The following is an 18,028-nucleotide window of genomic DNA, read 5'->3' on the forward strand; positions in this document are numbered from 1 at the left end:
ACCATCTCCCAGAGTTCACTCAGACTCACGTCCATCGAGTCAGTGATGCCATCCAGGCATCTCATCCTCTGTCATCTCCTTCTCCTGCCCCCAATTCCTCCCAGCATCAGTCTTTTCCAAAGAGTCAACTCTTTGCATGAGATGGTCAAAGTACTGGAGTTTCACCTTTAGCATCATTCCTTCCAAAGAAATCCCAGGGCTGATCTCCTTCAGAATGGACTGGTTGGATCTCCTTGCAGTCCAAGGGACTCTCAAGAGTCTTCTCCAACACCACAGTTCAAAAGCATCAATTCTTTGGCGCTCAGCCTTCTTCACAGTCCAACTCTCACAACCATACATGACCACAGGAAAAACCATAGCCTTGACTAGATGGACCTTTGTTGGCAAAGTAATGTCTCTGCTTTTGAATATGCTATCTAGGTTGGTTACACACACAATAAGAAAGAAAGCAGGGAAAGGTGGTGAAGTCTCTATAGCACATTGCAGGTCTGACATCTGTAAAAGAAGTTGAAGGAAGCACTGGGTAGGGTGGGCAGTGCAGTTCTGAAAAGGCCAGGCTGTGGATTTAGTTCCCAACAGGTTGCCTGTTGGAGCCCACATGGGACAGGAATGGGCTAATTTGATAGTTCCCACTGTGCTCAATTATTGACTGGGATTATGGGAAGAGCTGAAGGCTGTTGGTCACTCATGGTCAGGACTAGAGTGAGGCACTTAAATGTGGGCATAATTTTTTTTTTTTTTTACCATAAACCCAGTAATGAAAATAACTTGGTGTGACTTTAAAATTCAGTATTAATGCACAATGACCCCTATGATAAGCAAAATATCAAAAACTTATTTTAGCACTCTTGCTGACTTAGGGTTCCTTCTGAATTCCTATGGCTTCACAGGGCGCTGCTGATTTGCAGCCTCCTATGAGGATCAAGTAAGTCACACTAGTATCCTTTTCCATAGACCACTGCCCCTATCCAAAGACGTGTCTTCCCCAGGCTTAAGTTCAGTTCAGTCACTCAAGTCATGTCCAACTCTGCGTCCCCATGGACTGCAGCACGCCAGGCGTCCCTGTCCATCACCAACTCCTGGAGTTTACCCATACTCATGTCCATTGAGTCGGTGATGACATCCAACCATCCCATCCTCTGTTGTCCCCTTCTCCTCCTGCCCTCAATCTTTCCTAGCATCAGGATCTTTTCAAATGAAACAGTTCTTCATATCAGATGGCCAAAGTATTAGCATTTCAACTTCAACATCAGTCCTTACAGTGAACACCCAGGACTGATCTCCTTTAGGATTGACTGGTTTGATCTCCTTGCTCTTGAGTCTCCAAGGGACTCTCAAGAATCTTCTCCAACACCACAGTTCATAAGCATGAATTCTGTGCTCAGCTTTCTTTACAGTCCAACTCATCCATATATGACTACTGGAAAAACCATAGTCTTGACTAGACAGACCTTTGTTGGCAATGTAATGTCTCTGCTTTTTAATATGCTGTCTGCTGCTGCTAAGTCGCTCACCAGGCTCCCCCGTCCCTGGGATTCTCCAGGCTAGAGTACTGGAGTGGGTTGCCATTTCCTTCTCCAATGCATGAAAGTGAAAAGTGAAACTGAAGTCGCTCAGTTGTGTCTGACCCTCAGCGACCCCATGGACTGCAGCCTTCCAGGCTCCTCCGGCCAGGGGTTTTCCAGGCAAAAGTACAGGAGTGGGGTGCCATTGCCTTCTCCAATATGCTGTCTAGGTTGGTCATAACTGCTTCCAAGGAGTAAGCGTCTTTTAATCTCAGGGCTGCAGTCACCATCTACAGTGATTTTGGAGCCAAAAAGAAAAAAACAAACGTCTGCCACTGTTTCCCCATCTATTTGCCATGAATTGATGGGACCAGATGCCATGATCTTAGTTTTCTGAACGTTGAGCTTTAGGACAAATTTTTCACTCTCCTCTCTCACTTTCCCCAGGCTTAGGTGTTCGAAGTTTCTCTATCGCTCATTTTTCAGTATGGGAATTACGTGTGCTGTGGAATAAACCCACATAAGTCTTCGTTTAAGAAGCTAATAGTAAAACGTCCACCCTCCAATCCACTAACAGCAAGTGAAAATAAAATCTAATAATACTGCATACGTTTTAATTTTTACACTAAAACATGTGTACGTGTTATATATGTATATTTTGCACAACACGTAATTATGACATCTTCATTGTTAGCTAGCACATTCCCTGACCGCTGCGGTCAGACCCCTTTGGGGTCTGTCACAGAGTAGATAGGTAAAGGTTTATTCAAAACTAAACTACGGGGAGAAAAAAATATTGATCAGAAAAAACCTGCAAAGATATCCATTCCTTTTGTTAATATCAATTTGTCAAGCCATTTGCAAACGTCTTCACTTTTCTGCAGTGTTGCTTTACATAGAATATATAAAAGTCACTCAGTCGTGTCCGACCTTTTGCGACCCCATGGACTGTAGCCCACCAGGCTCCTCCCTCCAGGGGATTCTCCAAGCAAGAGTACTGGAGTGGGTTGCCATTTCCTTTAGCTCTCCACAATTTTGGCCAACGGATCTGTGCCCCGGGTTAGAAGGCATTCACATCTAGCCAGCTTCGAGGCCTAACTCTCAAATGCCGCAAGTGTAGGGAATCCAGAACTTGCTTTCAAGCCTCTCCAGGAGACAATTTCCTCCAGGCTGCCAGAGCGCAACCCGCCACTGGCGTTTCCTTTAGACACTCAGAACTCCGGGAAACTAGGGATCTTTCCTCCCGCCCACCGAGAGAAAAACAGCCGAGCAGCCGTGGACTGGCTGGCCGCAGTTCCACCGGGGCCCTGAGGAGGGCGCGCGCGGCCGGGCCCCGCCGACCAGTGGGGAGGCGGAGCCGGGTGGGGGCAGCGCGTCCGAGCACGGCGCTTCCTGTTCCGGCGCCAGGAGGAGCCGCGCGCTGCTGGTGCTGCTGCCGCCCCCGTCTCCGTCTCCGCTGCCGTCGGTCGGGCTACGCTCGGTTCTTCAGCGCCCAGTTCTCGCGGACCCATCGCCACTTCTAGATCTTGCTGCGAGTTCGAATCTTGCCGGGTGAGGCTGCCTCGGCGCTAGGGGGGTCATGGAGGAGAGCGAGGGAGCCCGCCCAAGCGGGACGCGGGGACAGTAACGGAGGTGCCTCAGACGCCTCTTCGCGGGGGCCGGGGGCTAAGAGTCTCTCCCCGTGGTTTTCCTCTCCGCTGTGGGCAATCAGCCCGCTAGGCCCCCAAGGAGAGGGCGTCGGGGGCGGGTGACGTCGTACCGATGGATTTCTCGGCGGGTGACGTCAGGCCTGGCTCGGGGGGCGGGGCGGGGAGCGGGCCTGGCCCCTCCCCCACCCTTTCCCGGGCGGGCGCGACCCGCTCGGAGGCCGGTTCGCTCCGGTTAATCCCGGACTCCTTTTGTTCGCTGGGCTCTGAAGGGCTACCCGCCTAGCGCCCCTTGGCCCCGACTCCCTCCCCTACTCATTAATTGCTAAGGAAAGGGAGAGGAAGGCTGAAAGATTCTTGTAGGAGTCTTTGGCGCTAGTTTAAGATTATTCGCAATATGAGGTTTTGCTCATCATTTTTTTTTTTTTTTTGGTCATCATTTTCTAGAGGAGTTCCTAGCAGATACTCAGATGAATATCCATGACAAACTGAGAAGTGTTGAGTTCTGTAGTGCTCCCTTATTTTAGGATTTAGGAGCGCCTGGTGGCTTTGGACCGTTTTCTTCTGAAAACCAAGAGTAGCGCTTTTAATAAATGGGGATAGTAATGTTGAAGCATGGAAGCATACTCATCTGACAGAAGACGAAAAACATTTTTATAGGGTTGCTACTAAAGAAATACACGCTCGTACACTTCATGGCTGTGAGTTTGTTTTGAAAACGAACCCTCCATTAAAGACGAAGTTACCCTTCAGAAATCTTTCAGAAGCTCTTTGTTCGGGAATAAGTGGTCTTCGGGCAGGAGGAATAGACATTTTTCTCAATACGAGTGTCTCTGAACTTTCTATTCAAAGCTAGTTTGTTTCAGAAACTTGAGTTATGTGTACTGGAATGTCCCTTTTCCTCTCTCCACGAGGAACGGAGACCCAGAGACAGCCCCTTAACTGAAATCCTTGGGACCAGTGTGTTTTGGAATTCAGAAATCCTAAAATTTTATCTTTAGGTTTTAGAAAGACGATAAGGTGCAAAGACGAGAGATCACACCAGCGGAGTCGGGGCAGCGTCCCCAATCCAGCATTAATATTTGTGCAGCGATGAAAAGTGAAGTCGGTCAGTCGTGTCCGACTCTTTGCGACCCCATGGACTGTAGCCTGCCAGGCTCCTCTGTCCGTGGGATTTTCAGGCTGGAGTGAGTTGCCATTTCCTTCTCCAGGGGATCTTCCCGACCCAGGGATCGAACCCAGGTCTCCCACATTGTAAACAGACGCTTTACCGTCTGAGCCACCAGGGAAGTCCACCAAGTAAGTTTTATGTCAAACGGGAACACTTCTTTCATTTCTAGAAGTTTCTAAATTGAGAACTGCAGGTAAAAATTTACAAACCTATCATAACAATTTGTAGAAACTGACACCTGTTGAGTTTTTGCTACGTGCCAGACGGTGACCAGGAGATTTATTGTGTAAGTCTCAGGGCAAATCTGTGAGGTGGATACTACTGTCAGCTTTCACCTCTGGGGTTGGCACAGCTTGGCTTGTCCAGAGCCCACCAGTGAACTGCAGCATTACCTAGTTTTAAATACTTGTGGTGTGCACACCTTTATTTTTCTAATGCTTTTTTAGTTGAAGGATAATTGCTTTACAGTATTGTGTTGGATTTTGCCATACATCAGCCTGTACTAGCCATAGGTATATACATATGTCCCCTCCTTCTTGAACTTCCCTCCGACCCCCCTCCCCAGGCTTGTAGCCATATGCAGTAGCCGGTACACCGAGGAAGAGAAGATGATATGTTTATTTATGTTTTCTAGGCACTTTTACTATAGGCACTTGATTTACCAGTCCCATTTAGTCCTGACCCATTTAGCCCTGACCTTAAGGACCCATTATTATAGTTGAAGTAACAGGTTCATTGAGGTGAGCTATCTCTGAGATGGTCAAACTTTGGTCTAGAGACTCTCTGGTTGAAGCTTTCATATTCCTCCCCTTTCTACATTGCAGCCAATCTGATCTGCTTATATGTCCCTGCCCCAGCTTTTGCACAAACTGCTCCTTTCCCTAGGGCCTACCCCAGGTCTTTTTGTTCTCCCACACTGCAAAGACAGGACTCCTCAGGATTCCTCCCTTGATAATCCTTTCCTTGATACCTTTAGGAGCTCTTCAGGGTGCTCCCATAGTGCCCTGCACTTACCCCAGGTAGCCTACTGTTTAAATGGTAGTTCTCCACCAGACTGAACTGCCATTAAGTGTTTATTCCACCTAAGACTATTCATTTCCCCAAGGCCCAATGCAGTACCAAGCACTTAGGTTCCAATAAATATGAGTGTAGAAAATAGGACTAACAGGACCTTGTTGAAAAGTTATTTTTTTAATTACATATTTTTAAGTAATTTAAAATGTTCAAAAACATGCAGATCCCAATTTAAGTTGTCCAAATGTAAAACAGAGTGTTAGCTAATAAATGCCAATACTAGAAACTATCACATAAAAATGCTCATTCAAAATTTATATTTTCAGTACAATATATTTCCAGTATTCTTTCCCCATACTAAACAAGTCAATGCAAAAATCCTGGTTTTGCTTAATGACTCAATAAATATCTTGTTTATAACTGTAGATTTTTAGATATTTTACTTATCTGTGAAGTAGTCAGGAATTGTAACTGTTTTGCTGATGAGAAAAGTGGTCTCTGGCTAAAAACTGTCTTTGTCAAAAGATTCAGACAAAAGATTTGGTGTCCAGGTTTCATAACTGTGTAGTCCCATACTGTTTTTGACTCCTACAGTTTGATGGCCCTTTGAAATATTCCTTGTCCAATACTCACCAGTAATTCAACTTTTTAAAACTCCCCCATGATTGAATTACTATTTTTATTCTAAAGGCCATGGGTGTTACAGAAATGCTTTGTTTCTAGTGCTAGTTGAAAGAAATTATGTACTCTTGTTTTAAAATTGCTCTTCAGAAAATACAATTATTTATTTTACACATGATGTGTATTGCCATAAAGTGTTAATGGAAACTTTTGGAAGTGACAGCTTTAGATTTTTCCAAAACGAAACATTAAAGTCTTCCTTGATTATAAACTTTTTTTTTTTGTAGTTCAAGATCACATTGGACTCATCTTAATTAGCATAATCTGTATGTTTTGGAGGTTTTTTTTTTTTTTTCCTTGAGAAAATCTAGGGTTTGGGGAGATTTCCTGGCAGTCCAATGGTTTGTTGGTTGTTTTGGGGGGTTTTTTTGCAAGTCTACTCGATGTCCACTCTATTGGATTGTACTCTAGATTGGAGTACTGATGTCCAGCTCTATTTTTTTAACCAGTTTATGGTGAAAGTATTCCCCAAATAGTAAATTGGAATGTTTCCAACTGATACTGTTTGGGCAGGAGAACAAGTTGCTTTACAGTGCAGTGCTGTAAAACAGGAAGTGACCTCTATTTCTAATCCCTTTCGTCAAGGCTTTATTATTTCCTCTATCTTCCCAGGATTTGATGTTGAATTTAAACTTTTGAAAGCCAGAGTTAGATTTTAATGTCATGCTATGATTAATTAACCATAGTTTTTCAAAACTAAGAAGGAAATGAGTAATTCTAAAAACCTGAACTGTAAGACCAGGTGAAGTTGAATGGGGTTGCTTAGTTAGGTTTTTTGCTCCAGAATTAATGTGAACTTTGATACAGAACCACTTTCTGTTTCTAAACGGCTCACCTTGTGTGAAAAGAATGTTTGTCTTAGGTAGACTTGAAACTTGTGCATCGATCAACTTTCTTTCAAGTGTTAGTCCTAAGAATCTACTGTTGTGTGATGTTACTTTTTAGTATAAAACCTTAACATGGAAACAAATGGATAAATATATTTGCTCTACATTCATGATGTGTTTTTTAATCTTGTGAATTTAAGAGCTGTTGAATAATGAATTAATGAATCGTATGAATTATGAAGCTTATTAAATTAAGTGCTTATGAATTTATAGGTGTTGTGACTGCAGGCTTCCTGTTCATTTTATCATTCCACATAATAACCATACCACACAAACTAAAACTCTGTAAATGGCTCAATATTAAGCAACATATATATAACTATATTGTGTACTGGTGGGGCAGAATTGTGTACTGGTGGGGCAGAGAAAAAAACTGTGAGATCAAATCATTAGATGCACAAAAAATCTGAAGAAATTCAGTGGGTTTTTTTTTAAGTTAGAAAAAAAAAAAAGACCAAATCTAGCAAAAATAGGCATAAATAGAAACTTCCTTACTGTAATTTTTTAAAATCTCAAAACTAAAAATGAGAATCATATTTAAACATTATAAGCATTACCAGGAGAGTTGGGAAGACTACTGTGTTCGCACTATCTTATTTAACATTTCATTGTTTAAATTCTAGCTTATGCAAAAGAGAAAAAGGGTATAAACATTGCGAAGAGAAGGTAAAATTATTTTTTGCTAATGGCATAATTCTTTATCTGCAGATTCCAGAGACTCAACTGAGAGACTTTCAGAAATAATTCAGTAATGTCACTGCTTACAAAAGTAATACACTAAAATTTAAAAGGCTTTTCCCGTATATGGACAACCAACCAATTAGAAAACATAATGGAAGACCCAGTTTACAACCATGAAAAAAAGTTTACCATTTAGAAATCTAACTCACAAAAAATGTATATGAGTCTTGATTTTAAAAAACTATTGAGTGATAATAAATGACTGTGATGGGTACCAGGATGATATACCTTGTTTCTCAAATGATAATATTTTTATATTTTAAATATATCAGATGTCCCCTAAATCTGTAAATTTAATTATGTTTTATCGTTGTGCTGTTGGGGTTTTTTGTTTGTTTCACAAAGTGACTTAGAAAAAAGAAGCATGACAGTAGTCAGGAAAACCCGAAAAAATAGTAATAGTAGGTCATAAAATTCGTTTAAAAGTATAAAGCTGCCCTAATAAGATGGAATGTTATACTGTGGATCAGTAGAATAGTGTTCACAGGACCTTTGGGAAATGATGGAGGCTCTGTGGCCTGATGGTTTTGGAATCAGACTGTACCTGGGTTTGAATCTCAGTGTTTGTCACTAGCTCTGCGACTTGAAACAAGTTAACTTGCTAAGCTTCCTTTTCTCCAGCTGTAAACTGGGAGTGGTAATAGAATCTGCATCTATTTGTGAGATTATGCACCTAAAGCACTTAGCATGGTAGATAGATATTCAGTGTTTGTTATCAATAGCAGCTGTAGAATGTGTTAAAGGTAGCTTGTTGGATCAGTTAAGAAAAGATAGATTCAGTTCAGTTCATTCGCTCAGTCGTGTCTGACTCTTTGAGACCCCATGAATCGCAGCACGCCAGGCCTCCCTGTCCATCACCATCTCCCGGAGTTCACTCAAACTCGTGTCCATCGAGTTGGTGATGCCATCCAGCCATCTCATCCTCTGTCGTCCCCTTCTCCTCCTGCCCCCAATTCCTCCCAGCATCAGTCTTTTCCAATGAGTCAACTCTTCTCATGAGGTGGCCAAAGTACTGGAGTTTCAGCTTTAGCATCATTTCTTTCAAAGAACACCCAGAGCTGATCTTTAGAATAGACTGGTTGGATCTCCTTGCAGTCCAAGGGACTCTCAAGAGTCTTCTCCAACACCACAGTTCAAAAGCATCAATTCTTCAGCGCTCACCTTTCTTCACAGTCCAATTCTCACATCCATACATGATCACTGGGAAGAACCATAGCCTTGACTAGACGGACCTCTGTTGGCAAAGTAATGTCTCTGCTTTTCAATACGCTATCTAGGTTGGTCATAGCTTTTCTTCCAAGGAGTAAGATTACTCAGTAATTATTATTTGAAAGAAAAACAAGATTTTTAAACAAGTTAAACTGTATAAATACTATTAGAAAGCATAGATGAATTTTTTGTGTGTCATCTAATACCCTTGATGTCTTACAAAGCATTAAAAAAAAGAGAGAGAGATGTACTACTAATTAGTTGGAGAAGGAAATGGCAACCCACTCCAGTACTCTTGCCTGGAGAATCCCATGGAGGGAGGAGCCTGGTAGGCTACAGTCCATGGGGTCACAAAGAGTCGGACACAACTGAGTCAAACTAGTACTAGTAGTACTAATTAGTAAAATGATCAAATGCAAAAAAAGTACATACTGTATTATTCTGTTTATATGAAATCAAGGAACAAGCAAAAACTTAAAAAGTGATTGCTTTCTTAGAATAGATTGGGAAATAGCATGAGTAGAAAGTGGTCCAAGCATATTCACAGAAAAAGAAGTCTAAATGGGGTATTAAATTTAAATAATGCTCTACTTTCCACTTAATTAATAATCATATGTAAGTTAAAACAAGATGCCAATCTTTAACCTGTCATTGAAAATGATGTATAAATTTAGTAACATCCAGTGGTGAAGAGGAGCTTTAAAAAGGTAGTGTAAATTGGGATGGCCTTTTTGAGATGGATTTTAAATGACCTTACCTGTTGACTGTGTATTTCACTTCTAGTGCTTTTTCCTCATAATAGACTCAAAAAGATAGGTGTTTAGAGATGTTCACAGTGTCGTCATTTTAAAAAACTCAGAATGCAACAGCCTAAACAGCCACCAACTTGAGAGTACAAAGTAAATTATGGATCACTTTTATATACTGTATAGCCAGTAAAAAGGGATGAAGTTTATCAAGGTGTATGAACTATTTTGGAGATTTTTCCTACATGAAGAAAGTCATTTTACAAATTATTAAGATTCCATTTAAATAAAATAATATGCATAATTCCTTAAAGAATATAAAATATAATAAACTGGTTTTGAAATATTCCTTCTTTTTTTGTTTTGTTTTGGTTTTGTTTTTAGGAAAATGTCTGATGAATTTTCGGTAAGTTGATGCATTTATTCTTCATAAGTTTTTTGGCTCTTGAAAAAAGACATGGTCCTAACTGTGGGCCCGAAGTCTTCCAATTTAAAAGAAATGCTTTTTGTGATTCTTCTTTTTTTTTTTTTTTAGCATGTGATTTTGATGGATGATTTGTCTTTATTTAGCTATAATATTTGAAAATGCATTCTGTAGTATTTATTTCTTGATGAATCTTTAAGTATAATTTTTTAAAGGCTTACTTCTGTTTTCTTTTAACCGGATAGTGTTAATTATAGCCAACATTTATTGATAATTGTGTACCAGGCACTGTGTTAAGTGCATTGAGTGAGTTATCTCATTTAGGCCTCAGGTTAACCCTAAACTGTTGTTTTGAAAATGAGGAAACCAAAGCTCAGAGAAGGTATGTCACTTGTTTGAGGAAAAGCCAGGATTCAGTTCATACTGTGTTGATCAGTTGTATTTAGAAACTTGAGCTTCTCTGAGGAATTTGCATTGTAAAGCTGATATTCAAGGAAACTCCTAAATTTTGTATTAAACGAAGTGGTTTTAAACGGAACAGCTTGGCTTTTGAAGAATTCCTGACCTGATAGCTTACCATCCTTCATAGGTTGATAATCGTGTATGGCATTGCCTGTCCCTGAATAAGATCAATAAGACATGCTTGTTTTGTATTCCAGTTGGCAGATGCGCTACCTGAAAACTCCCCTGCCAAAACCTCTGCTGTGAGCAATACAAAACCCGGCCAACCTCCTCAAGGCTGGCCAGGTTCCAACCCCTGGAATAACCCAAGTGCTCCACCTGCCGTGCCATCTGGACTCCCGCCAAGTGCAACACCCTCCCCCGTGCCTTTTGGACCAACGCCAACAGGGATGTACCCCTCCGTGCCTCCCACCGGACCGCCTCCGGGACCCCCGGCTCCCTTTCCTCCTTCTGGACCCTCGTGCCCCCCACCTGGGGGTCCTTATCCAGGCCCTGGCCCCACTGGGCCATATCCTACACCAAATATGCCCTTTCCTGAGCTTCCAAGACCATATGGTGCACCCACAGATCCAACTGCAGCTGGTCCTTTAGGTCCATGGGGATCCATGTCTTCGGGACCCTGGGCACCAGGAATGGGAGGGCAGTATCCCACCCCCAATATGCCATATCCGTCTCCAGGGCCATACCCCGCTCCTCCTCCTCCCCAGGCACCAGGGGCGGCCCCACCTGTTCCATGGGGCACTGTGCCACCAGGAGCCTGGGGACCACCAGCGCCGTATCCTGCCCCTGCAGGATCGTATCCCACACCAGGACTGTATCCCACTCCCAATAATCCTTTTCAAGTGCCTTCAGGACCTTCTGGTGCTCCACCGATGCCTGGTGGCCCCCATGTGAGTGTTTAATTTGTTATTAACATGCAGTAATAGTCCTATAAGCTGAAAAACTGTCTCCAGTTTTGGATGGACAATTAGAAAGCTTTTAAACCCTTTTTTTTTTTTAAGGGGTGTGTATATAAAATAAGTAAATTTCAACCTTCAGACAAATTTAGATAAAGCATTTAAAAGGATGAAAGCACAGGTATTCCTGGTATTAAAAATACAGAAATTGCTCAGATATCCCTCAAAGGATTTGTAATGTAGTAAGCGGTATCCTCAACAGCATTCTTGAGGTAAACTCAGAGATGTGTTTCATTGGACTTTTTTTTTTTTTTAACTTCTCTCAGTAGTGTTTTGATAGCATCAAACCAAAGCACAAAGTTCAATGGAAGTCATCTCTCGCAGTCTGGCTAGATATAGAGGTAGATTTTTAGAGAATCCAGAGCCATGAATGTGTAACGTTGCCCATCGTTCACGCAGCTGTCGTGTTTCTCAGCCAGGGTTATGTTAGACCCTTCACAGTACTGAGCTCAAGATTATCCCACGCTTCTGCATTGCCAATTATATGTAATGCTGTGTGCTCTACTGTCAGCCAAGCTGGAGTAGGGTTGACATCTTAGTTGAGGACCTGTCTTGGGCATATGACCAAGTAGAAAAGCACCATGTTCCCCTATGAATTGAGCCAAGTCACATTCTCCACAGGGGAAAAGAAAATCTGTTTATTCTTAAAAGGACTAATCAGATCTCCAACCAGATTAATCACAACCAATTAATCTTAATAAAGTGTCCCTGAAACTTTTAATTAATGTAACTTTTTGCCATATATATATGGTTTTAAATATTTTAGTAAAGTGTATGCCAGAATAAGTGATGATTTGCTGTTTGGATTTATTAAGCAATAAGTTTAAGTCACAGCAAGGAGTTAATAAACTCCATGTACAAAATATAGAAGTTTACTTTTTCTTTTTTCTATTGCAGTCTTACCATTAAGTTAACAATGGATGAAGAGATGACGCTTTGCTTTTTGAAGTACATAGATATATGCACTTGAATGCATATATAAAAATTGCTGTTTCCCTATTCTTAGAGGGCATTCATGAAAGAACAACTCTTGCACCTCTCAGAAGATGTCTGCCTCTTGTGCTTGGATGTATAGTACATCTGATGGATACAATCAGATAAAAATGTAAACAGAAATCATTCAAATGTGATTTTTATTTGGTTTTTATGGAAAGTTAAATAATTACGTATATTGAATAGCTCTTTGCTACAATTTGTTTAAAACAGACTTTTCAATTTGTTTAAATTATGAAACTAAACACTTATATAATCACTTTTTCCCCCAAATAAACACACTTTGAAAACAATCCCATTGTCATAATTTAAACAAATGATACTTCTCAACATCTTGAGCTGTTCTCTCTACAGGATAAATAAACCTGGTCCTTCTGAGGTTAAAATTTGGATATACATTTTAAAACTGTTGGTGATTACTGTCAGATGTTGAGTTCATTTTTATCCTTGAGCTTTTAGTGAAAACTTTTCCTTCGTTTTTAGTTCCACTGATAAGTCTTATTTTTAGCCAGATGGGCCATGCAGTGCTAAAATATGCCCTTTGTGGAAACTTGTTTCTTTTTAATGCAGGCCGACATGTAAATGTAAATTATATTCTTAGAGAATTGGTGATCTCTTTGTATTGTTTTAGAATAGACTGAACTGTCCATATTGCTTTGGGAAGAGCTCAAGGAGGAAATAATTCTCTCGTTTGTCTGGAACCTCAAATTGGAGGAGACCCTGGGAACTACTTCATAGTAATAAGTAATTTGCATTCCCACAAAACACTCTTCTACAGGGCCCTTCCTGTAGTCCCCTTTCCCTCAATTTTTTAGAAGGGGCACATCCCGTAATTCCTCCCTGATACTGAAAACTGGCCCCCTCTAGGGGTCTGTCACAAACACAGAAGTTATGTTTAGAGAACCTCAGTCATACAGACATGACTGTTCTTTGTAGAAGTGTGATCGAAATATGGTAATGTCTTGCAGAGTCTGGTTAAGCTATGTCATTGTGTCTCCCATAGTTTTCCTGGATCTGTTTGTAAAGTGCTTAAGGTTAACAGTTCTGTATTTGTTGACAGTAAGACAGGTAAATAGGTAGAAGAATGAGTGCCACCCAAAAATTATTCTCTAGCTCTAACACTGAGCATAATCATAAAGTATAGATCTCTACAATTGAGTTTAAAGTAGTGTGACTGTGTTACTTAAAAATAAGTGGTGTTTGTAACCTTCAAAATAGCTTTTTGGCACCTTATCTTTAAATCATATTTTTAGATTTGGGATAGAACTGACCATGTTACTTGTCAATAACATTTTGAAATTTTGAATGTATCCATTAGGTTACTAAAATGTATTTGTGACTTTCTTGACCAATATATGAGAGATTTATGCAGGAGCTCTTACTTTTGCTTAGAAAGAAAATATTTGGTGGTTTTATCTCTCTTATAGTTAAAATGTCAAGAATGCCAAATGCTGCCAGTTTAATGGTTTGTTAGCTACCTCCTTTTAAGAAAGCAAGATGGTCAACTTTCTAGAGTAACATTCAGTATTTAGGCCTCCCTTAAGTAAATGATAGATTCAAGCTTTCAGAATTGAAACTAATTTGTTTAGGTATTTTCAGACTGGGGAATGTTAGCTTTTTCATAGTGGCACAATCTTTTTCTTTCACTTCTTTGCAGGGACAAGTGGCAGCTATCTACAGTACTCTTGAAATCTGTTCTAGCCTTCAACTTGTAAGGCAGTAGCCTTAGAAGGTATCATAGCTTAAATTATCAGTTAATATCATAATATTAGCTAATTTGGGAAGGATGATAGGAAAAGTGAGATGGCAACAAAGATCTCTCTCCTTTTGCTTATTTTCATTGTCCTACCTTGGGATAAGTTGACAGCTCTGGCTTTAGATAAAATATTTAACACTAGAGAGGATGATGTTTGACTACAAGAAGAAGAGGTAGCAAGTTTGGGAATCTTAATTGTGGAATCATATTATTATGAGAGAAAATCTTATGCTAAAGGATTGGAAGGGCCATGAATACAAGATTTGGAACTTCTACCCCTTATATTAACTGCTGCGACCCACACTGCCCAGCGTGCCCTAGACTGCCATTTTAAAATTGGCTTTTTAAGGGTTTTCCAACTGATACTTGGCTTTTTAAGGGTTTTCCAACTGATACCGGAAAATTTTTTTAATGAATCAAAATTGAAGGAAGTAGAATTTCTCTACTTGGGGGAGGGACATCTCAATTCTTAAACGTACTCTGGGCCAGCAGGTATTTTGGGGTTCAGGGTGGAGTTAAAAGCAGAAGTTGTTTCAAGGGCAAAATGGAAGAAAGCATCTAAGGTTTTTTGTCTTTACTAGGGAATATTTTAAAACAAATTATGCTAGGCTGAGATTGGTTTGTGGAACAGGCTACTTGTTAGAAAGTATGTTTGGCCTTAAGCGGGTATGCAGTAAGTATACTGGCATTTGGACTTTCAGAGCAGAAACTTTAAGATAAATTTGATGGAGATAGTTGAGATGTGTTGAGGAATAGTATGTCTGGAGTTAGGATCTTAGGTTTTCAAATTGTTGAGCCTAAAGGTGGCAGAAATTCAAATACAGACCTTGGGTCCTCTCATACACACAGTCCTCAAAAATCAAGGCTCCTTAAAGAAGTGCTTACAATGCCTTGGCTTGTCTTACTAGACTTGGCCTAATGCTTTTGAAGATAGCTGTTTACAGCTCTGACTGCATAGCCCTGTTTTCTGTAAAGTAATATAGATTATTCAGGAATAAGTGCATTTTTTAATTACTAAAGGGCCTCCTTCCTTTGTTAGTTTTATTGCTTACAATTTTCAGTAGAGAATAATAAGGGTGGCTCAGACAGTAATGGACAGACAGTAATTGCTCAGCCTGCAATGCAGGAGACTCAGATTCGATCCCTGGGTCAGGAAGATCCCCTGGAAAAGGGAATGGCTACCCATTCCATTATTCCTACCTGGAGAATTCCATGGACAGAGAATAATAAAGGGGCAGAGAAGAAAGGGGGTGGTCTGTCACACCGCTACAGTGGGATATTGGAATATTTTCTAGGAGACGAGTCGATTTTGCCCCTGATATTTTTACCTCACAGTTATTAGTACTACCTTTTGTACTGAGATGTACAACTTTTGGAACTTTGTGTCTATCAGCATAGCTCTACTCAAGAGTTTGAGTTAAAATACTGTGCCTAGCTTGCAAATCAGTCAGTTGCCTACACTTCGAGGAGATTCGTGCCAGTGTCTTCCTTTCTCACCCTGAATAGTGCTAGATTTATAAAATGCCTGGTTTATAAACCTTGGAAATTAAACCTAAGCACAGACCTTCAAGTGTTCAGGTTTTTGAAAAGCATAAGGCTTAATTCAGATGGATCACACTGATCCACTGTACTATGCATAGAAAGTGGTGGGTGGCTTTCAGGGAAGACTATAATTTTATCTTAATAGAGCAATATTTAGTGTTGAGGACAGGCACTGTTCTTTTTAATTTCAGAATTCTGCCAGGTAAAACAAAAATTGCCAATAAAATAATTGGTATTAAAGAAATGGCCATGCAAGCTTCTGGCAATAGAAAGCCTCTGAAGACTGCATTCATTCAGCAGACACTTAAATGTCCATAATCCAGGTGCTTTTGTCAGAGCCAGAGATACAGAGATGAAGAGGATGCCCTTCAGAGGCTTACAGCCTAGGTAGGGGCAGGCATTACAGATTTGATGGGTACACCCAGTATTAGTTCCCTGGATAAACATTTTAGTATTCCTGCTGGTGGAAGTTTTGGACTAGCCTTTGGGCATTTAAAGAACAAAGTATGGAATACCTTTTTTCTTTTTTTAAGTAAGAAAATGCTTTTCAAGACTGTAGTGTTTGTTGATGGAACTATTCAAGCACACAGAGTAACAGGATGTTTTGCCTCTTCAGTTTTCCCCTGGATAAAGGCACTTTCACTGCCTGCCACTGATCAGCAGATCCCGATTTGTTGCCATTCAGTAAACTTGACTTCTTATGTGTGCTCTATAAAGGTTTTGTATTTTTTCCTTGATATTGTAATTTTTTCATTGATTTAATAATGACAAATTTAATGTATGTAATTGTCTATGCATTTTAAGTTAAACTGCCTAAAATGTGATTTGCCACATATACATTTGTTTGTATTATAAACTGTAAGCAATCCGTTGGAGATGTTAGGTTTTATCACCTGCTGCTGTATTTGTAAACAAAGACAAATGTTGCTTTAAGACGTAATTATAATTAGGGATAGTATATGGATGTGATACTTGATATTTTTTAAGATAAACTTGTTTGCTTTTGTGTATTATACCTGAAAACTTTTTTTTTTAATGTATTTTCATGGTTTTGCAGTTTTTTTCACTTATTTTAATCTTTAGGGCCAATTCTGGGCTTCCCAGAAAAAGTCCAGAGCCTAATTAACTACAAATTTGTTGTCATAAAGAAAGAAAAACAGCCTGAGGGGACAGCCGCCCCTTCATGTGACCTGCATTCACTAAGGCTGCCTGGGAACATGCCTCCTCCACAAACCCATCTTTCAGCCACGCAGTGTCCCTGGTGAGGATCCCCTCTTCTCCCTTTAAGGCTGGCCTATTCTTTGTAACCAGGTTATCTGTGCACATGAAATCAGGGAGCCTTCCCTATCTGCCCCTGCTGCCGCACACCCCTCCTTTCCTCTACAAAAGATGCTGCTGTGCCTGCAGTAAGGGTCACTTTGTTAACTTGGCATATAGTTGCTGCTTTCTGTCCACAGGGGGTTTGCTAGCATTTCTTGAAACCCGATATGAGTGGGGCTATAAATGAGTGAAATAATTTGTGGTATATTCTGTTTTTGAAAAGGATTTCTGCTTTTTGCTTTGGACCCCTCAAAAAAAAAGTGTTGTTTTTTTTTAATTTGCATTTGATGTCTTAACTCATATCTCCTAAAAGGACCCACTTAAAGTGGAGCTGTGAAATAGGTAGTGAAATATAAGACCACTCTGGAGCAGGGCTGGGAGGTTTTCCCATCATGAAATGACATTCCTTTGGCAAACATGTTCTTGCCTGGATATCTGACACAAGCAGTTTCATCACCATATTAAAAGTTAGCACTAGTCCCTTTGCAACAGATCTCTAAAGTAGAATCCTAACTATTAATGTAAGCACACTTTAGACAAGACAGTGCAATAGAGTTCTAATACCGGAAGAGAATTTGGTCCTAGAGTTTGTTCCTACAGCATCTGAACATTATTCTCATGGGGGCAGGTTTTTGTGTTAATTCTCTGAGATTCCAGGAATGAAGACAAAGCAGGTTCAGCTTGGTTCCTCTCTGCTTTCCCTGAAGCAGTTCCACAATTCCACTATAGGTCAGTTTGGGCTGCTGTAACAAAGGATCATAGACTGGATGGCTCAAACGAGAAATTCTTACGGTTCTGGAATTTAGGAAGTCTGTGATCAAGATGCCAGCTGATTCGGTTACTTGGTGGGAGCCGCTTCCTGGCTAGCAGCTCCTCACCGTTTGCTCCCACGTAGAGAGGAAAGCTCTCAGCGGACTCTTAAATGGACACTGTTCCCATTGTAAGGGTCCCATCTCCATAAACCATTACATTGCA

At 40.5% G+C, this 18,028-nt stretch overlaps 1 protein-coding gene across 2 annotated transcripts; it reads left to right on the plus strand.

Moving 5' to 3' along the window:
- The first annotated feature begins 2,846 nt into the window (after positions 1 to 2,846).
- On the plus strand, positions 2,847 to 16,746 carry MAPK1IP1L (mitogen-activated protein kinase 1 interacting protein 1 like). Of its 2 annotated transcripts, XM_069596680.1 has the most exons (5): positions 2,880 to 3,056; positions 4,363 to 4,450; positions 9,985 to 10,006; positions 10,684 to 11,376; positions 12,340 to 16,746. In XM_069596680.1, exons 3-5 carry the CDS (start codon positions 9,989 to 9,991, stop codon positions 12,349 to 12,351), a joined length of 723 nt encoding a protein of 240 aa, XP_069452781.1. In that variant the 5' UTR covers positions 2,880 to 3,056; positions 4,363 to 4,450; positions 9,985 to 9,988; the 3' UTR covers positions 12,352 to 16,746. The 2 variants fall into 2 exon arrangements, with proteins under 2 accessions (XP_069452780.1, XP_069452781.1); XM_069596679.1 differs by lacking the exon at positions 4,363 to 4,450 and having other exon boundaries at positions 2,847 to 3,056.
- Positions 16,747 to 18,028: the final 1,282 nt, after the last annotated feature.

This window comes from Ovis canadensis, chromosome 7 (assembly GCF_042477335.2).
Source record: "Ovis canadensis isolate MfBH-ARS-UI-01 breed Bighorn chromosome 7, ARS-UI_OviCan_v2, whole genome shotgun sequence".
Taxonomy (NCBI): domain Eukaryota; kingdom Metazoa; phylum Chordata; class Mammalia; order Artiodactyla; family Bovidae; genus Ovis; species Ovis canadensis.